Here is a 20,053-nt window from a genome sequence, read left to right on the forward strand (position 1 = left end):
TGCCTGAGATTCACCAGCAGTGTTAATTAGCTGCTGCTGAAGGCTGTGCAGTCTGCCATTCACCATTCAGGCTGTGGGCTCCATTTCTAGACTACCACACTGCCAGTGAAAACTCAGTTAGGGGCTATTTATAACGTCTTTAAATAGGCAAGTTTTCATGTTTCCGACCTCACTCTGTAAAGATAAGCTAAAAGGTTCGAGTTTCTGTCAAATCATGAAAATTTGCTTCTCAGTATGGCTTAAATGAATGCTTGCTACATTTTATTACTCCTATAACATGTATCAGAAACAAGAGACAGATGTGAGCCCCCATGTACTCTCAAGATCAGAAAAATCTGGTTTTTTCAGGGTTTGGGGTTTTTCATAGAAAGCATCCCAGTAATAATAGCACATCATCCCCCAGGAACCTCGGGGAAGGAACAGATATGAGGCCGGCAGGCTCCGTTGTGGCTGCATCTGAACGATTTTGAGTCCAAACAGATTTTATTCCACAAACCTCCTGCTTCCAAGTGGCAACGCGGAGCTGTGGCAGCCTCCAGCCAGCCTGGAAATTTATCCTGAGGAGCAAAGAGGGGGAGAAAGCAAAGCAAAAAACCGCAGCATTACGTGGTGCAACCCCGAAGTCCTGAGCGAGCTGGAAAACCCTCACCGGCAGCGCTGAGCAGCATAAGAAATCCCTTATGGAGATGTGCCCTCTCCCGGCCTCCCGCGGAACGCCTGCAGGGACACAGGCGCACAAGAACCGCACAGAAAATCATTCCGGGATGCTTCAGGTGAAGCCGCTCAAGCAGCAGAGCAGAGCCCTGTGACGGTGCTCAGCAACGTGGCGGCATTTGGACACTGGCATAGCTAAAGAGCGAGTTAGAAAAGCAGAATGCATTTCTGGGATTTGATTCCTCGTTTGAACCTTCTATTTGCCACACAGAGAGATTTGGGAAATTTTTAGAGCGGTAAAACAACTCATTACACCGACAATACGCTGCAACTCTTTCCTCCCTTCAAGAGGAACCAAGTGTTCATTCCCAGTGTAAAATTATCAGTTCTTGCAGATCATATGGACATGGAGCAACAAAAATATCTTCACTACTTAGCTCCTTTTGCTATTTCCATCCTGTTATTTTTTCACTGAGAATTTTGACTGCTTTTCAGCAACTTTCTCTTTTTAATTACGGAATATATTTTTTTGCAAAGTGTAATAGACAAGGAACATTTTGGAGGAAAAGTCTGAGGTAATCTATCGGGGACAAAATGAATAGTTTGGGCATAAAATCTGAGCTGATCTGTAGGGAAGTGAATGAGCATTTTGAGGTAAAAATGAGGTAGTCAGTGGTGGACATGCAGGGAAACTTTTGAGAGTAAACTTCAGATAGCGTAGAGAGTAGAGGATTAATATTTTTGGGTAAAAATGAGGTAATCAGAAAGGGACAGATAGGGAAAAATTTAGGGGCATAAATGTGAGGTAATATCCATGGTAGGGAATGAATATTTTGAGGTAAACTGAGGTGATCAGTAGTGGAGAGATAGAGAAAATTTTGGGATAAAACTTGAGTAGCTCTGTAAAGCTACAATTAATATTTTGGAGGGAAAATCTTATGTAATCTGGAGGGGAGAGAATGAACATTTGGGGGATAAGGTAGTTAATTATGGGGTCTCTTGGTCATAAAATGTACATCAAAGAAAGTGATTTGAGCTACAGGGGAATGGGGGGCCCTTGGGGTTTGCCTGTTGATGGTTTTGGGGTGCTCTCTGGTGTTTTGGAAGAGGTTCTGTGGCACAGCTGCAATGACAAGCAACACATAGAGCAGCAGTGTCTATTTTTTTTTTTTTTTTAAATCTTCCCCATCAGCTGTAAAAGCTTCTTGCTTTGGGATTCATTTCTCCTCCCAGCACGAGCAGGAGCAAACCCTTGCATTGATTTGCCCCGCAGCAGAGAGAGGTCGTGGGAATTTTCAAGTAATTTCTCACTGACCAGACTGGCAGAGCAAAAGCCCAAAGTGTTCTTCTCCTAAGTGGGTGTTTTTCACTGTGAGCTGGGTCTCACTGCCCTCTCACGGCTGGATCATCCACGTGCAGCCCACTCCAGTGAGTGTCTCATCTTCCTCAGGTTCTTGCATGAAATTCCCAGTCAGAATGTTCTGGCCAGCATCTTTTAACTCCAGTCAGCCTGGAATGCTCGATTAACTTCCCTTTCTTAGCTCCCATCATTTGCACAAACGCAGTGGAGCACCAGCCAGGCTGGAAAATCTCCCTGAGGTCTCTATTGGAGAGTGGGAGAAATGTCTGTCCTGGCTGGGGTGTCCTTGGTGGGCAGAGAAATCTGATATTGCAATGCAATTGGGAATGGGATGGTCTGACAAGACATGAACAGATTTCTGTGCTCTGGAGTGCCTTAAAACCTTTCCCTGTCAGGTTTTAATGGGTTTCTCCTCAAGATTTCCTGTAGTCCAGCATCCCTGGTGTCCCTTATTTTATCCAAAGTACAATGGTAAAGGATTGAATAACTGACAAGTGGGATCTGGATGAAAATGGTTCTGATGAAATCAGGCAAAGAATACAGTAAGAGAAAAGAGCATCCTTTCAATAGGTAGGGAAATAGGTAGGGATGAAAATGCTGGGAAAAGGCACTTTTATATTTGAATTGGTGTCACTTCTCAGGGACAAAGCCCCACAGGGAGCACTCAGAGCAGAGGTGTGAAAGCCGGGAGCCTCCGAGCTCCTCATTTAATTTTCCTTTCCCGGGGAATGAGCGCGGCCGGCGCGGCCTCGGTGCTGCCGCCCTGTGGAGACCGTGGGGCACTGCAGGTCCGCGTGGAAGCGACCCTCGAGGCTCCGCCATCCGATCCTTTGGGATCGTGGAGTTGCGGTGTTCGGGGATCCAAGAGCTGTCTCCCTTTGGAGCCATTTTAAAGGTATGATCCTAGAACATTTGGGAGGCTATCTGCAGAATTCCAGAGTTTGTAGCTGGATCTCACGCCAAGTGCAGCAGGCGGGCGGGGATTCTGACCCGTCCCGCCCAATGCCTTCTGCTCAGCCGGGCTGAGCTGTTGCTGGCTCAGGTTTTCCAGGGAACTGCAGACCACCGAGGACCGATGCTCTGGGAAGCAGGGGCTGGACTTTGCAAAGCCGAGGTGAGCTTTATAAGAAAGCGGGACGGGATTTGGGCAGAGCGGGGAATGAACGCGGGTCGCAGCCGGTGCCGCGGCCGGGACTCGAGCGGGGCTTTGCGCACCCGGTGCTGCCGCCCTGTGGGGAACGTGGGCACTGCAGGCCCCGGCGCTGCGAGGGACCCCGGAGGCTCCCGGCCCTCAGCAACGAACGCGTCCCAAAGCCTCCCACCCTCACCGATGCTGTGGGTGTGGGGTCAGTCACAAGGACACGGGGCTCCTCTTTTCCTCTCTGCTGGGATTCACTCCCTGGGAATGACATTTCTGACAGCCTGGTCCTACCTCTATCTGCTGGAAAAGGGTAGAGGTGAATTCCAGAGTTCCTTTGGGATAATGGAGTTGTGGCGGTTGGGGATCTGAGCTCTCAGCCGGGATCAGGACAACGACAGGTTTATATCCCATAGAATTGGCTATTTATAACCCTCTTCCCCACAGCCCCACTGACGTCCTTATGGGAGACTTGATGGAATTCCCTGGAATTCAGCTGATTTTACCCACCCTGAGGTGAGGCTCCAGTTGATACTTTAAAGCAGAAGAAGGTGGTGGCCAGACATGGTCCTGGCTCGTGGTGAAGCAGATGCTTCCTTCATCCAGGATGGCCTCACTGGTCTCTCCAAAGGGTCCCACAACCTCACTGTGGTGACTGAACCCCAACTATCCCAACCCTTGTTGGCTTTGGGATGGGGATATCCCTGGCACATTCCTTTCAGCACTGCTTTTCCCAGCACAGCTTCATCCCATCCTTCCTGGGGCCGGGCTCCTGGAATGGGGGGTTTGTGTTGTACAAGCAGTGCAGCACCGCAGGCCCTCCAGCCCCTCTCACCAGCCCAGCCAGGCTCAGCATCTTAATTGGCTGAATTACCTTAATTGCCCACGTGCTGGGAAGCAGCAATGCCAATTCCAGAGAGAGTGAAGAAGGAACAACACTGTTTGAGGAGAAACATGAGAGAACGGAGGTTTCCAGAGAGGAGTTTTTAGGGAGAAAGAAGAAAGTGTTTCTAGGTTTTCCAGCTGGGAAGAGCAGCACTTTCCGGGGGCAGTGGTGTGGGCAGGCAGGAGCAAGCCAGCTGATGTGGCAATTCCCATTATTCCTTACTGGCACCTCCAATAAACCACCCCTGTGGGGTCTGATCGCAGTGGGGTCAGGGTTCCCTCCCCTTTTTAGGGCATTCTCCCAGCCCTGGAGTGCCACTGGAAAAGGCAACACAAGCGTTACCTGACGTCTTCCCTGTGCTATCAGGGCTCAGCTTTAGCAGGGACAGACTCTGGGAGTAGGAAAATAAAGCACCGAGGCCAGTGGGTGGGGTCCTGGCCATAGGTGCCTCCCTCCATCGCCCCCAAATCCTCCCTCGGCCTCCCCATGGCTGCAGAGCTGCTGCTGCAGGGTGGGAGCTGGAGAGCAGAGACCACAAAGCCAGCTGGAGCCAGGCCAGGCCTCAGGGCTGTTGTTTTAGGGTGATCCTGTGCTTTAGGGTTCCCAGCACTTGGAAGAACTTCTGCCCAGTCCCAGTACTGGCTCCAAAGCTTTATTGGGGGGATAAAGGAGGGGGGAGAGGGGCAAGGTCACTGTCCCTAGGGCAGGAGGATGCGTTTCAAGAGCGTTTTCGCCTCAGGGCTGAGCCTCTTGGGGAAGCAGATGTCAAAGTAGATGTAGAGGTCTCCCTTGCGCTGGGGGTCCTGGAGCAGTGGCATTCCCTCCCCTGGCACCATTTTACAGTACTTGGGGCTGCCAAGCAAAGGAAGGGGCTGAGAGGAGCCGTGGGATAATCCCAACACGGGAGCCATGAGCCCCACCTCCAGAGCCCCACATGGGTTTCTCAGGTTATTTGCTCCTCCAGCTTCATCCAGGGGCCTGTCCTCCTCTTCCAGGCTCCAGCATCCCCCTCATCCACCCACGCCCAGCCCTCCCCTTGCCTCTGCTCCCAGCAACATGGCCCCAAGACCAGAAGAGTTGCCCACTGTGGGCATCATCCTCCTCCTGCAGCCCCAAACCTGCTGGAAAAGGTTTTGGAGCACCCCAGTGCCGAGGAGGTTCCTCCCAAGTGCCCGCTCTCCTCTGAGCCCGGTTTCCCCCGGCACTTACTGCACAATGTCGTTGATGGGGATGTTCAGCAGCCTCCCATCCAGTGTCCACACATCCAGGGTGCATCCAGTCAGCGCCTGCCGGGCATGGAGTGGCACCAGGAGCTGCTGCTGCAGCCCCAGAGCCCATCAGCAAAGGTCTGTCCCCTCACTTGGCTCTTTACCTTTCCCAGGGGAATTGTGGCAACATAAAGGAGGTTGTTGTCGATTCTTTTAAACTTTGGGTGAAGCTTCTCTTGGACAACAAAGGTGATGTCAGCTGGAATGATGTTTGGGCCCTAAAATTGAGGGAAAAAAGATCATGGAATCATGGAATCCCAGGATGTTTTGGGTTGGAAGGGACATTAAAACTCATCCAGTTCCGCTCCCTGCCATGGGCAGGGACACCTTCCACTAGACCAGGTTGCCCCAAGCCACATCCAGCCTGTCCTTGGAAACCTGGAAATTATTTTATAGAGGGAAAGCTGACACAAATTGCTGCTCTTTTGTTGCTGTTTTCAGCTGGCTAGAGAGAGGGGAAAGGTGTTTTCTTCCCTTAAGAGAAAAAGGAGTCTTTTCTCCAAGACTCCTGCTCAGCCAAGGACAAATCCAAAACTGTCTTTCTGCCAGGAAGAAAACCACCCCTTTCAATTATTTTTCTTCAACCTGTTCTAAGGAAAATCCAGGCAGGAATGGCTCCTCAGAGTGCTTCTGAGCACAGTAATGCTGAGTCTCTCTGTTGGTCATGCTGCTGAGTGCCCTCAGCAATGGGAAACCAGAGCTTCATACCATGGAAGAACTTTTTTCCATGGAGGGGGCAGAGCACTGGAACAGCTGCCCAGGGAGGGCATGGAATCTCTCTGGAGACATCCCAAACCCATCTGGATGAGTTCCTGCTCCAGGTGACCCTGCCTGGGCAGGGGGTTGGATTAGGAGGTCTCCAGAGGTCCCTTCCAAAGCTGACTATTCTGTGATTCTGTGCTTACCTGGTCTCCTTCCTTCTCAAAGGTGATCCTGGTGCCCCGCTTCCATCCCGGCTGCACGTCAATCGTTAGGATCTTATCCCTGATGGTGCTTGTTTGCCCATCCTCGTTCATCACCTGGGGGTGCACAGCGAGGGGCCCAAAGAGGGAGGGTCAGGAGTGCTCTGCTCACCAGAGGAAAGGGCCAGGGCGGGTTGTACTCCACACCACAGTGGCTGTGGGTACACACCAGGATCAGATCATAGAATCATGGGATCCTTTAGGTTGGAAAAGACCTCCAACATCAGAGTCCAACTGTTCCCCCAGGACTGCCAAGGCCACCAAATCACATCCAAGTGCCACATCCACACAGCTTTAAATCCCTCCAGCAGTGGGGACTCCACCACTGCCCTGGGCAGCCTGTTCCAGTGCCTGATCACCCTTTCAGTGAAGAAATTTTCCCTAATACCCAACCTAAACCTTCCCTGGCACAACTTGAGGGTGTTTCCCATGTCTTAGAGCAGGAGAAGCTCAGGGCTGGATCCAGGAGACTGGGACAACAAGGGGGGGACGCCGGTCACCGAGGGCACAAAAAGGAGTCACAAAGCAGTGTGAAAATGGAATGATGGGAGCCCAAAACACGCTGAGCTCCTTCTCCACCCATCTCTGAGATCAGCCCTTGCTTCCTACCAGCTCCCACATTGCCTTCAGTGCTGAATTCCCTTTGCCAAGGCAGGGGGGGGGGACATTGGTTCGGGTCCTTCTGGCTTTGGTGCTAATCGCTCCCTGTGACAAGCTCCTGGGACAGAGCCATCCCCAAATCCTCAGTGTCCCACACCGAGGGCAGAGCCCACCCCAAAATCCACCCCCTTCACCCCCACAGCCCCTACCCTGCGGGAGATCTTAATCTTCTTGGTGCAGCCATGGAACAGGTCCTCGAGGGACACGTAGAGATCCCGCACGATGGGGGGGTCCCGCTGCAGCGCCCCCCGGCCTCGGGGCCCTCCGAAGGGCAGCAGCACCTCCGAGCCATCCTCGGCAAAGAACTCTGTGTGAGGCAGCAGAGGGACGGCCCCTCACTCGGGTCAGAGATGGGGGGTCCTCCGGGGTCTTTACCTCCCTTCTTCTCCTGCCCAGAATCACCTGGTTTTTCCCAGGAGTGTTTATGGCAACCTCGCCTCCCTAATCCTTCTTTTTGATGGGAATCGTCCCAGAAAGGGTCACAGGAGCAGCTGGGGAAAGCTGACAGCCTGAACATGCACCTCCAGGCCTCTCCCGCACGCAGGACTAGGGGAAGTCAGGATCCATATCCTCCAAGCACCGGAGGGAACTGAGTGGGCAGGGGAACATTCCTGGAAAGCTTAATGCTCTGAGCTGGCAGCTGCCATGGAATCATGGCAGTCACAGACAGACCCCAGCCACCCCCAAGTCTCCCAGCTTACCTGCAAAGGGGTTGTCCCCTCCAAAGAACTCCCTGAAGACTTTGTCAGGGTTGTTGTGGAACACATATCCGACGCTCCAAGGGTTGTCGCTCGCAAACTCCAAGGGGATGCCACCTTTGAGCCCCTCTTCCCCAAATTTGTCGTAGATGCCTTTCTTCATGGCTTAGGGAACAAGGAAGGGTTGGGAATTGAGGGAGAGCCCCAGCCTGAGATCCGGGTTTTGCTGGGGTGGAGGCTGGAGAAGAGGGTTCCCAGGAACAGCAGGGATGGACATGGGAGTGTGTGCCAGTTCCCAGCTGGGCTCTGGGTCACAGAGCTGGTTCTGCCAGGGACCAGGAATTCACACCCCCTTCCAGCCCCTCCAGTCAGTGGAAGGGGGCACTCCCCACTTACGGTCGCTGAGCACATCGTAGGCCTCTGCCAGCTGCTGGAACCTCTTTGGCCCCCACGGCTCCTTGCATTTTAATGGATGGTACCTCAGAGCCAACTTCCGATAACTACGGATCACAGGATGTTTGGAGTTGGGAGGGGCTTTAAAACCCATCTAGGGACACCTTCCACTATCCCAGGCTGGACAGGGCTTCGAGTAACTTCCAGGAATGGGGCAGCCACAGTTTCTCTGATGAGCCTGTGCCAGGGCCTCATAATCCTTACAGGGAACAATTCCTTCCCAATATCCCTGCCCTCTGACAGGGGGAAGCCATTCCCCCTTGTCCCCAGTCCCTCTGCAGCTCTCCTGGAGCCCCTTTAGGCCCTGCAAGGGGCTCTGAGCTCTCCCTGCAGCCTTCTCCTCTCCAGGTGAGCACCCCCAGCTCTCCCAGCCTGGCTCCAGAGCAGAGGGGCTCCAGCCTTCAGGGTACCTCGGTGGCCCCTCCAGACCCACTGAAGGGGACAGCAGACACCCCATTCCCACATCCAGCCCGGGCTGCCCCCCAAGCCGCCCAGACCCTTTTCCCCCCTCCCAGTCCCCCCTGTGGGGCACAGGGGGAGGCGACGGACAGCCACTCACGGGGCCGCCCCGCTCCCGCTGCCACCCCCCGGGTCCCCATGTTTCCTCCCGGCCCGAGGGGAATCTCTGATGCCGGGGGTCCCTCACGCCTTCTTGATGTCGTCGGAGGAGGCGCCGCGGTCCAGCTCCAGCACAGCGTAGTAATCCATGCCCATGGCGTCCCGTTGCTATAGCGACGAAAAGGCCTTCCGGTCGGCGCCGCGCGGGGCATTAAGGGAAACGTAGTTCTCCTGCTCACTTCCGCACTCTGCCGCCCCCCCCCCCCCAATCCTCTCCCCTCATTTCTTTTTCTTAAAAATCCCCAGATTTTCATGGAAACACATGTGTTAACACAGGTGTTATCAAAGCAGCGGCTTTATTTCACTCCATACTGTGATAGTCACTTTGACTGTGCCCCCTCTCCCTCTTTATTTATTTATTCCCCCACACTACAAACAGCATTTCTTCAGCACTGGAAATAAAACCACAACATCATTGCAACAAAAGAGCCTCTCTAAATTAAAAACTGATCCCAGTTGTGTAGTAGGAAAAAATATGACCTGTTACTGTGTATGGAGCCTGGTCATCACAAACAGCCTCAAACTTGTACACACACGTCCCAGGAAAATCAGCTTGGAAGAGCCTTTCCGACACATTGCTCCATTATTTGGCTCCTTCGAGCACTTAAAGGTCAGCAAGTTGGTATCTCCTCACTATCCCATCCCTGCAGCACGTGTAAATTTCCTTCTCCCAAGAAGCCACCTGAAGAAGGAAAAAAAAGCAGTATTTACACAAAGCGTTTCCCAAGTGACAGCTGCCAGTGAAATCCTCAGAGATGAGCTTTCCTTTTGGACTTTTGCAAAGGGAAGAGGAGGGGAATGGCTCCTGGAACAGCATTAGCAGGTTTTAAAGGACAGTTCCAGGTTTCACCAGAGCTTAGGGAGTAGGTGTGTCCTCACACAAGGGTTCTTCTATCAGATCCAAAGGGAAAATTAAGTGTGGCAAAACGTTTCTCCTGCTTTGAGTTGGGCAGTCAAACCCCGATCCCGCTGTGTTCATCTGAGGGGCTGTGTTGGGTAGGAGATGCACAGCTGGACTGTGGAGAAGGGCCAGGTTATAAACAAGGGCCCATTTCCAGGTTGAGAGTCCAGGCCACACTCCCTGATCCAAGCAAGCACAGTGGGATGTCTGGAACGCACAGCAAGACCCAATTCCTGGCCCCAAATCCCCAGGGAACAAGAGGGGTCAGCAGCACTGGTTCTTTTACCCTCAGGATTGTCCCAGCACCCTAATTCCACACTTTTTATAGGAACACAGCTCTGCCAGAGCTGCTCCAACTCCACCATTCCACTCAGCTCCTGCACAATGGAGATAAAGCCAGGGAATTCCGCAGAGGATTGGTTTATGCAAAATATTAGGATTATTCAGTTAGAAAAAACAAAGATAAGCTCAATAGTCAACTGTGTGGAGGAACCTGCTGAGGTGAAAAACCTGAGGTAAGGGCAGCTGCCATCTGCCTGGCACCAGCTTTCCCTGCCCACTTTCTCCTCAGGGATGCCCCATGTTCCTTACCTTGTACACGGGGTCGCAGTCGGCCTCAGTGAGATCCAGGACATAATCCAGGTCTTGCTGAACAATGAAGCAGGTGCCATCCCCTGCAAGGAAGGGCCAGCAGCCAATTAGTGAGACAAGCCACACTCTTCATTACAAACAGAAATGCTATTGGGAAAAAGCTCCAGTGGGTGAGATGCACCTTGGAGGCCCCGTTTTGGAGGGATATGAGGGATGTGGGGGGTGGAAATCCCCAAACCAAAGGGGCAAGAGGACAATGCCCAAAGAGCACAAAGCTCCTTGATTTGATTACAGGATTTCCACGGGCACAAAACAGCCCTGGAATTACCTTGGCTGGCAATAAATCCATCTCGGTAGGGTAGCAGGGAAAGCACTGGTGCTCCTGACCTATGGATCACCTGGATTGGAGCACTAGGAAAAGGAGCAGAAACAAGGAATGAGGGTTGTTGTCCAGAGGAGCTGCAGTTGCCCCATCCCTGGAAGTGTCCAAGGCCAGGTTGGATGGGGCCTGGAGCAACCTGGGCTAGTGGAAGGTGTCCCTGCCCGTGGCAGGGGTGGAACTGGATGAATCTGAAGGCCCTTTCCAACCCAAATCATTCCATGATTCTTTCCTATGATACTGAGTTAGCAGGGAACACCAGTAAAACCCCACAGCTCAGTTCCAATCCCATGCTGGCATGAGGATCAGGGTGTCAGGATCCTACAAAGACATCTGCTTCACTCAAGCAAAGCAAAGAAATGGGCTGTGTGGGAGGGGCAAATATTGATGTTAAGTTTTCTGCCAAATTTATCTACACGTTTGTGTACAGAGATTATATAAATATAAAATTATACAGTTATATAACATCATACACACAGCACATGAACATAATGCAAGAGACTCAGGAGCTCACAGTGCAATGGGAAGTGGCACTGCCTGCCAGCACCCTCTGCCTGACTCTCTTTTCCAACCAAAACCCTGGTTGTTTGCCCCAGGCACTCACTCACTCACTTTGTGTTTCTCACATCCAGCTGGTAGATGTTCCCATCCTGAGTCCCTGCCAGAATGTAGGTGCTTGACAGGAATGTGCAGCAGTTGAAGGCGTCAGATCCAACAAAGAGGAACACCTGAGGATTCGGGAACAAACCAAGTGTCAGACACATGGGACATCCAGGAGAGGGAAGCAGAACAGCTGCCACTGTTTATTTTTAAATACTGTCTTCCCTGTTCCCAAGTTAAATCCTGAGCAATTCTTACTCCTCATGTAAAAATCTATCCAGGAGAAAGGAGAGAGAGCATCCCTTTATTGCACCAGGCTTTGGCCTCTCCTCCAGTTTAGGTTTAACCTGGCTCAATTCCCCATCCCAGTGCTCTGGCAGTCCCAGATCCTTACTGGCTGCCTGCTCTGCAGTCCCACTCCTTGAAGCTTCTTGTCCTCTCGAGCCAGCAGCAGGATTTTCCCTTCTGTCCCGACCTCACGTTCACCTGACAAAAGGACAACAGGTAATGCCAACAGTGGCTACACAACAAATCTTGAAGGGATCCAAACCCAACAGTTTGGATCGCCCCTGCTGAATTGTGGCAACATTCCTCCAGACCCCAAGACACCAGAAAGGCCAGTAATCAAGCAGAGCTCCGTCTTCATTACCCAAACTGCTAGATAGGGCTCAATTCCACCCATGACTGGAGCACTCTGTTCCTGTCCCAAGGTGGTAAAAGGGCATGGAGCAGCATTCCAGACACTTGGGATTACTGGTGACAAGCCTAAGCAGTTTGGGACAGGGAAACGAAGGGGAATTTTAAGGGAAAGCCCCTCACTGGGAGGTTTCTCAGGTGTGCCCAGGTTCAGGGAGTTGTCAGCAGTGCCCACGGCGACGCCGTTGATGGGAGAGCCACAGTCAGCGATGACGCCCAGGCAGGCAGATTTCCCACAGTCCCAGAGACGGGCAGTGCCGTCCCTGGAGCAGGACAGGACATTTCTTCCCCGATCCACGATGGCAGTGTCCAAAATACCTGCATGAAACCAAAGACTGAGTTCATACAGACATAAAAAGCACCCCATTTCCCAAGCTGAACTTGACCACTGGCTCCAGGCCACTGTCCCAGTGACAGCAGTCACACACCGACAAGTTGTGCCTCTAGAAAAAGGTGTCTGTGGAAGGCAGCAGCTCCCAGAAAACCCCACAGAGCGGAACCACCAGCTGGCACAGAGGGAAGACATTATCCATCAAGTGATCAGCAACACCTCACCTCAGCACAAGCTGATGCCACACAAAATTAACCTCTAATCTGGGCAGAAAAGAGCCTGGCACTTTTAAATGTTCCCGTGTCCACCCCTGGATAATCCCAAAAGCAGCATTGCTGTTATCCAGCTACAGCAACATGCAGAGAGTAGTCTCTGCTGGCACTAAGATCCCTTAACTACTTTATTATACTGTGGGCTGTCAAATTCGGATCTGAAAAATGACAGTGGTTTTTTTAGCAGAGAAGTCAGGTGGTCAGAAGATTTGATTGGCACTTTCCCTGCAGAAACTCAAATGACAGGATAAGCCAAGCAAACAGACTTTGAGTGACTGGCAGCATCACTCTGACCAAGGTTCTGTCACACCACCTGGTTTGGTTAGGGGACACCTGTGCCAAAGCATTTTCAATGCACACAAATAGATTATAGAATGCCTTGGGTTGGAAGGGACCTTGAAGATCAAGTTCCAACCCCCAAATCACATAAGAACAATGGCAGGTTTTGCACAAGATGGCTTTTTGAGTTAATCAAGTTTAGGGCAGCCAGCCATGGGGTTTATTAACCTCTCAATCAAGCCCAGCACCTTGTGGGACAGGGTAAGCCAGAGCCTGGACACAGCAGTTGGTGGCTCAGGGAAGAGATAATTTGGGCCAGCATTTGAGGCATCTGATGCTACATTCCAGACATCAAACACAGAGTGCAGCAGGCTGGTGACTGAACATCAGCCCCGGCGTGCAAGGCAAGCACCCACACAGCAAATGAAGCATTTTAAGGGCTCTGTACCTCTTTTGTGACCTTTAAATGTTACTACACAGCTGGAATCTTCTGCTGACCAGATCTTTAGCTGGGCATCCATTCCCCCACTCAGAACCACGAGGCCCGATGGGAAAAACCTGCAACAATTCACATCATACACATGGCCTTCCAAAAGTCTCTGGAAAAACAAAGAACTACGTGCTAGTTCCATTGTCATCATCCTCGTGCCGAGCAGTTGTTGAGTTTTGACACTGGAAAACTTGGAAAAATTCTCACATGGGCAAAGGATTAAGCTCAAATCCTCTGGGTTTGCGTTGCTGGAATGGACTGGTCTGAATTTGGAGCAGTCAAAGAGGTGACTTTGGGCCTCCCTCTACCATTTGAGCAGCTAACTACATAGCAAAAGATACTACATTTGCTTCTAATTACAAGTTAAATGTCTTTATCCTCTGCCAAACAAGGAGCTGACAGGTCAAGCTCCACACGAAGGAGCTTTCCCCCTTTACTGGGAAGGCCACAAGCCAGGATGGAGGTAATCCAGCACCGAAAGCTTTTTGTCCTCCCCTCTTCTCTCCTTCATAAGAAATTCGTAAGTGCTTTTACCATGCAGGATAGGGGCTGTCAGTGACCTGTTATTCCTAAGTACCACTCTGAGCAACATCCCCCTTGGGAGAAGCCACCTTTTCCAATAGATTTGACTTAAAGCCTCCAAGATGCCCAATTTCAATTAGCTTCTCACTAAAAAGCCAGATTCTTCACAGGGTGTGAACAGCCTGACCCAAGTCACGGCCACAGGACTTCAGGAATGTCACAGACAACACAAAACATCCAAGCCAGATGCTCTTACTCTTATTTCTCCGTTCGCAGCCTGCCAGATTTTCATGGTCCCATCCGTGCTGGTAGACACACCAAGTCCTCCACCACTGGAAATATCAAGGCAGGTAATCTGCAGGAAGGTAAAAGCACCAAGAATTAGCTTTATATAATTCTGTATATAAGTATATCTGCTCAAGAGCCTAATTCTGTACAGGGGGAGACCTGCTAAGTATACTCTCTGCCTGTGACTCTGCAAGGCAAGGAGAAAAAGGAATGCTCAGGGAGAAGCCTGCACAAGCAGCAGTTGTATTCCAGGTTTATCCCAGGTGGAACAGAAATCTGGACTTTTCTAGCAGGTCCTGTAAACAGATGAGAAATAAGAAAAGAGCTCATGATAACTGGCCCAAATCACAAGCCACCGTTTGAGATATTTATGAAGCCAAATTCACACCCTAAATTTGCTGAAACACTGAACCAAAACTAGTTCTTCATACAAGCTTGGGGCCCCTCAGAAGAAGGACACTGAGGGGCTGGCAGGAGGGGGCAGCCGGGGGGGGGGCAGGGTCGGGCTCTGCTCCCAGGGAACAGGGACAGGAGGAGAGGGAACGGCCTCAGGCTGTGCCAGGTTGGACATCAGGAGGAATTTCCTCATGGAAAGGGGTTTTAAACACTGGAAGGGGCTGCCCAGGAAGGTTTGGAGTCCCCATCCCCGGAGGTGTCCAAGGAAGGCCTGGACGTGGCACCCAGTGCTCTGGGCTGGTGACAAGGCGGGGATCAGCCACAGCTTGGACTCGATGGTCTCAGAGGTCTTTTCCAACATTAGGAATTCTGTGATTCTGTGAGTCGCATTTGCATTGCGTTTCTGAATTGCATTTGCAGGCTGCGGATGGGGAAAAAACGCTACAGTGGTAAAATCCATGGACAGGAATAAGAAATGCAGATGCACCGTGAGAAAGAAAACCCTGTCCCGGCTCCAGCCAGGACACGGTTAAGTTTTCCAGCAGCAGGAGGGGCAGAGCCAGGAGCCGGATGTCCCCCGATCCCACCTCCCCGTGCGGCGGCGGGAAAAACTCCCTGCTTTCCGGCTTTCCTTCTATCCGGGCGGGTCCCCGCGGTCGCTCCCTGTCCCATTGCTGTTCCCTGTGAGTTGTTGGAGCCTCAACCCCCGATCGCTGCCTGTGGTGCCTCCGGTTCCCCTCTCCAGCCTCCCGCGGGGGAGCGCAGGGAGCGAGCGGCGCGGGCCGTGCCCGTGGGAACGCTAAATTCGGGAATACCATTCCCAAACCACCACCGCCGAATCCGGCGCCCATCGTGCTGCACCAAGGCTCGAGATCGCAACAGCTCTGCCCACAGCGGGTTGGAAGCAAGTTTGAGCTGAGTGTTTGGTGTGTGAGGTACAGCCGCAGGTCACGATGTGGCTTAGTCTGCCCTTAGTGGAGTGGTGCCTATACAGGTTTATAATTCCCTGTGTGGTCCTGATAACGCACTTTCACAGTTTAGGGAGATGGTTCAAGATTGTTATGTACGTGGGTTATGTGGTATCAACTTGTGACGTGATATACTACCTCCAGGAGACCATTAATAATCGTTCCCAGTCTGGGGGGGGAACAGGAGATGATGATTTCCACAAGCCTTTCATCTCCTTTTACTCCTTCAAGCCTCTTATAGCAGCTTTTGAGGATTCTGGACTCCCTCTGAATACTAAGGAAGGCATATTCCTGTTGCCGTGTCTGATATATCTCCTCACTCTGGTCTACATCATCTTCAGAGTCACAAAAGAGATTATTAAGAAATTCTTTCAGAGGTCGGATGATGATGAGTGGCACGGAAGGTGGGAGAAAATCGGCCAGGTTTTGAAGGAGTATTCATCTCCAGTGGTTTGGAAGTTCACCCCTGAACAAATACAGGACCCTGTTACAGTGGCAGAATATCTGAAAGAGAAGCGCTGTGGTGGTTCCAGGGAGGAGCAACTTACTGCACTGTGCTGGGCCCTGGCTACTCTTTATCGGACACTGCTGGATACCAGCCAGTCCCCTCAGGAGGAAGAGGAGGAGGAAGAGGAGGAGGAAGAGGAGGAGGAGGAAAACAGACCAACAGGCACTGTAGCCACTCAAACTGCAGCTGCACCAGAGGAACAACCCATGCCAGGAGCAGTCGCTCCTAAACAGAACATACTCACATCCAGGCCCAAATTAGTTTGCTTAGTGAGGGATGAAGAGGAAACAGCATCCTCAGAAGAGGAGGAAGAGGCAGAGCCAGAGATAATGAGCGAATCCCAGTGTAAGCTGCAAGAAATCCGACAACGATTCACCCGCCTTCCGGATCAGTCCTTACTGCTCTGGCTGTACGACTGCTGGTTTGCAGGGGCCAATGTGGATGTATTCCTAAACAGTTACGAAGCCACGCACCTGGGACCCCTGTCCCGGGATGTGGCCATTGACAGGAGGCTTGCGATTGGGCCAGGAACTCTCAGCCTCTGGAGGCGACTCGTGTCAAGTGTGAGGCTGGCGTACACCGCGGATGAGGTGATCGTGTACCGGGACAGGTGGAACACCAAGCTGGAAGGTGTTCACTATCTGACAGAATTAACTATGGTGGACATACTCTACCGGAATACACGGAACACGCAGTTCCTCGACAATCCGGATGGAGCCTACTGCACCTGGCGCATTTGGGCGGCGTTTAAAAAGAGCGCACCACCGTTCTACGCCAAGGCGCTGTCATCCCTTACATGGGATAGGGACCTAAAGGTGCTGAAGTTACAGGCCTACATCTGGGACTATAGACTGAAACCCTCTTCCCTGCCACGGGACAGCTATGTGGAAATACAGCCCAAGGGAAATAGAGCCTCCAGTGATGATCCCTGCACAATATGCCACGAGGAGCTAAGCAGAAACACGTGTGAACTGGAGTGTGGGCATGAATTCCACAGGGAGTGCATCAGGACGTGGCTCCAGGAGCATTCCAGCACCTGCCCCATCTGCCGTGACTATGCTGTCTTTCCTACAGACATCCCTCAGCGTCCTGCATGGAACAACTCAAAACGTTACAAAGCCAAGGCTTGGAAAAGATCAGTGTTTTAGAAGAGCTCCCAAAGAAAAGTGTTGAAGAGACCAAGGTCTTAAAGAACGGACTGGATTGATTTCATAAGGCTCAGAAGTACAAGTAAAAAAATGGCAGCAGGAGAAAAAAAACCCAAAAAACGAGAAGAATTTAAAAGTTTAAAAGAACACAGCTAAAAAACCCTGGATACCAGTGAGAGGGATTGGAAGACCACTGATAACAAGGAAACACAGTATAATGGATATAAATATCTATCTTGAGACATTTAGGAGGGACAGCCTTTGATTAAGGGAATGATTCCTGTGCTTTTGTGTGTATAGTTGGGCAGTGTGGGATCTGGGCAGGAGTAGATGGGGTAGACTGAGGGGTGGGGAATGTCCTGGTTCTGGCCAGGAGAGGGTTAATTTTTACAGGAGCAGGGAGGGACACGGGATGGGATATTTGGGATATTCGGTGGTACCTTCTAGGAGTTCTGGGTTCCTTGTGGTTTCCCTGTCCTGTTTTGTTAATTAATATTGTTGCTACCGTTTCTTTTCTTATCCATTGCTGTTCTCAGTAAATTGTTCTTACCTCAGCCCCTGATCTTTGTCTTTTGTGCCTCCAATTCCCCTTTCCATTCTGCTGCAGGGGGAGGGGGGAAGGAGTGAGTGGCATGTGGTCCAGGGCATTTCAGTGGGAACACTACTCCTAAACCACAAGATCCAGTTCCATCTCCATTCCAGCCCCTCACACACAAATCCACACTCCAGGCCACCCCTCACTGCGAGGACACCACACACACAGGGATGTGAGATTTACCAATCACACCCAGAGATTCCCACCTCACAAGGCTACTCACGCTTTTCTGATGAATCCTACAAAAACTTGTGTATGGAGCCAGGAACTTTGTGGACACATTCTCGTGAGGACAAGAAATGAGGATGCTTTTCTAGAGAAGGAAAGAGAGGGGGAAGAAAGGAATTAGAAGTGCTGTTAGTCCTGAAACAGAGGTTGCCGAGGTAGAACTGTGACCTGGACCCAGCTGTAGGATCCCAGAGCCTGAAAACTGATGGATGGGTCAGTGTGGGGCTCATCTCCTCAGGATGCAGGTGGGAAGGGATGGCTGCTGCAGCCTGGCCAGCCACGGCCCTGTGGGATGGTAGGGACCAGCTCCAGGGCTCAGCGCAGCCGGAGGCTCGGGATGGCTGGGCGGGACTGTGCAGGCACCGGGTGACAGCTTAGGCCGCCAGAGTGGCTCCCCTTTATGCACGGGGTGGTCACCAACCCCTCTCCCCCCAGCCTTGGCACCTTGGTGACTTCCCCGACCACGAATCCCTCGGAGGCCACGATGTCTGGGACACCATCGGAGCTGAGCCCGCGCCGGGTGACACTGCCGTACAGGGTGGGCTTCCCTGGGGGACAGCAGCCGTCAGCCCCAGCACCCTCACAGCCCACGGGGACCCCAAACGTCCCCACCCCCTCCCAAGTCAGAGGGACCCCAACCACCCTCACCTCCTCCTTACCCACAAGGAACTCAAACACCCCCATGCCCTCCGAACCCACAGGGCCTCCAAATGACCCCACCCCCTTTAAAACCGAAGGGACCCCCGAACCACTCCAGTCCCTATTAAACAAGGGACCCCCAACCACTCGCACCCCCGTTTAAACCACAGGGCACCCCCACCCCACCAGCCCCTATTCCACAGGGTCCCCCAGATACCCCCACCCGTTTCTGCACCACAGGCTTCTTAAACACCCCTCACCTCCAGAACCCTCTCGATCCTCCCCGATCCCCTCTTATCCCCACGGTTACCCCCGAGGCCTCTTCAAGCCACTCACCGGTGCTGCGGCAGCTCAGCCAGGCCTCGCCCTCGTCCCTGCTGCAGAGAGAAGCGGCCGTGAGCGGGGCAGGGACAGGGATAAGGACAGGGACAAAAAAAGGGACCGTTCCCACCTCAACGCCCGGCTCCAGTCGCTCTGGATCCGCAGCGTCGCCGCCATCTTTACCGGGGTAACTGCACCTACTTCCGCCTCCTTACTTCCCGTCGACCGTCGCGCGACCGGAACGGGAAGAAACCCGCCAATCAACGAGCGCCGCCGCGGTCACGCCATGCCCCGGAAGTGCCGTGCCGGGCTCCCGCCTTAAAGGGGCCGCGCTGCGCTGGTACGGGGGGTGTTTAGTGGGGGGGGCGGCCACCCGTGGGTGGGGTCGGGGTTGTGGAGGGTGCTGGACATCTGTGGGGGAGCGGGGACCCTTGGGAGGTGAAGGGTGGGGGTTGAGGAGGTGGTGGGCACCCGTGGCTGGGGTAAGGTGTACGGGGAGGGTGCACGGAGAGGCTGCTGAGCCCCCCAAAAGACACGGCCACCTCCCTCGTGCCCAGCTCTCCATGGCGAAGGCCGGGCACGCCTGGAGCCGCGCGGCGGCGGCGCAGGGCGAGGCTGAGGAGGGCGAGGATCCCCTGGATGCCATGATCGCGCGGACCGGCTGCCTGGAGCAGCACCGGCAGCTGCAGGAGTGCATGGCGGAGCGGCAGGACTGGCGGCACTGCCAGGAGCAGCTCCGCGCCTTCGGGGCCTGCATGGCCCGGCGGCAGCAGCGGGAGCGCGGAGCGAGCCCAGCCCAGCCCACGGACTGACACCGCCCGGACCGTGCCACAGGAATGCGGGCGGCTGCGCCCTTCGCCCCCTTTCTGGTGCTGGGGAATCCGTGGGGAATTGTTGGGAAATTAAATCTGGAATCTGTCATCCCTCGGCTTCATCTGTGCCAGTGGCAGAACTGGAAGTTGGGGGGGGGGGGGGGGGGCGGGTTTGGAGGATACAGCGTCAAGCTGTGCCACGGTAGGTTCAGGTTGGACATCAGGAGGAATTTCTTAACGGAAGGGGGTGTTAAACATTGTCAGGGGCTGCCCAGGGAGGTTTAGAGTCCCCATCCCTGGAGGTGTCCAAGAAAGACGGGATGTGGCACTCACTGCTCTGGGCTGGTGACAAGGTGGGGATTGGGCACAGCTTGGGCTCAATGATTCCAGAG

General features: G+C 52.9%; 3 protein-coding genes across 3 annotated transcripts; 1 reads left to right on the plus strand and 2 right to left on the minus strand.

Moving 5' to 3' along the window:
• Nucleotides 1-4,736: 4,736 nt before the first annotated feature.
• DNAJB13 (DnaJ heat shock protein family (Hsp40) member B13) lies at nucleotides 4,737-8,126 on the minus strand (the record flags this gene model as incomplete). Its single annotated transcript, XM_082279223.1, has 7 exons — nucleotides 8,023-8,126; nucleotides 7,630-7,791; nucleotides 7,078-7,235; nucleotides 6,212-6,325; nucleotides 5,411-5,524; nucleotides 5,248-5,324; nucleotides 4,737-4,890 (listed from the first exon to the last, which is right to left on the minus strand). Exons 2-7 carry the CDS (start codon nucleotides 7,787-7,789, stop codon nucleotides 4,737-4,739), a joined length of 777 nt encoding a protein of 258 aa, XP_082135349.1. The 5' UTR covers nucleotides 7,790-7,791; nucleotides 8,023-8,126.
• Nucleotides 8,127-9,036: 910 nt separating this feature from the next.
• On the minus strand, nucleotides 9,037-19,041 carry PAAF1 (proteasomal ATPase associated factor 1). The gene is made up of 12 exons (XM_082277731.1): nucleotides 18,980-19,041; nucleotides 18,865-18,905; nucleotides 18,334-18,437; nucleotides 17,885-17,974; nucleotides 14,015-14,113; nucleotides 13,195-13,345; nucleotides 11,988-12,182; nucleotides 11,563-11,654; nucleotides 11,181-11,296; nucleotides 10,518-10,600; nucleotides 10,190-10,272; nucleotides 9,037-9,379 (listed from the first exon to the last, which is right to left on the minus strand). Exons 1-12 carry the CDS (start codon nucleotides 19,024-19,026, stop codon nucleotides 9,302-9,304), a joined length of 1,179 nt encoding a protein of 392 aa, XP_082133857.1. The 5' UTR covers nucleotides 19,027-19,041; the 3' UTR covers nucleotides 9,037-9,301.
• Nucleotides 19,042-19,132: 91 nt separating this feature from the next.
• COA4 (cytochrome c oxidase assembly factor 4 homolog) lies at nucleotides 19,133-19,720 on the plus strand. Its single transcript, XM_082277383.1, has 2 exons — nucleotides 19,133-19,189; nucleotides 19,407-19,720. The coding sequence occupies exon 2, from the start codon at nucleotides 19,413-19,415 to the stop codon at nucleotides 19,659-19,661; it is 249 nt and encodes an 82-aa protein (XP_082133509.1). The 5' UTR covers nucleotides 19,133-19,189; nucleotides 19,407-19,412; the 3' UTR covers nucleotides 19,662-19,720.
• Nucleotides 19,721-20,053: the final 333 nt, after the last annotated feature.

The sequence above is a fragment of the Coloeus monedula genome (assembly GCF_965178545.1).
Source record: "Coloeus monedula genome assembly, chromosome: 3".
Lineage (NCBI taxonomy): Eukaryota > Metazoa > Chordata > Aves > Passeriformes > Corvidae > Coloeus > Coloeus monedula.

Excerpts from the sequence above, each read along its gene's own strand:
- PAAF1 (XM_082277731.1), bottom strand. The coding sequence starts at position 19,026 with ATGGCGGCGACGCTGCGGATCCAGAGCGACTGGAGCCGGGCGTTGAG. Across the intron at positions 11,655-11,987 it reads CACACCTGAGAAACCTCCCA|GTGAACGTGAGGTCGGGACA; the intron begins GTGAGGGGCTTT and ends TCCTTTTGTCAG. Across the intron at positions 11,297-11,562 it reads GACTGCAGAGCAGGCAGCCA|GTGTTCCTCTTTGTTGGATC; the intron begins GTAAGGATCTGG and ends CCGAATCCTCAG.
- COA4 (XM_082277383.1), top strand. The coding sequence starts at position 19,413 with ATGGCGAAGGCCGGGCACGCCTGGAGCCGCGCGGCGGCGGCGCAGGGC.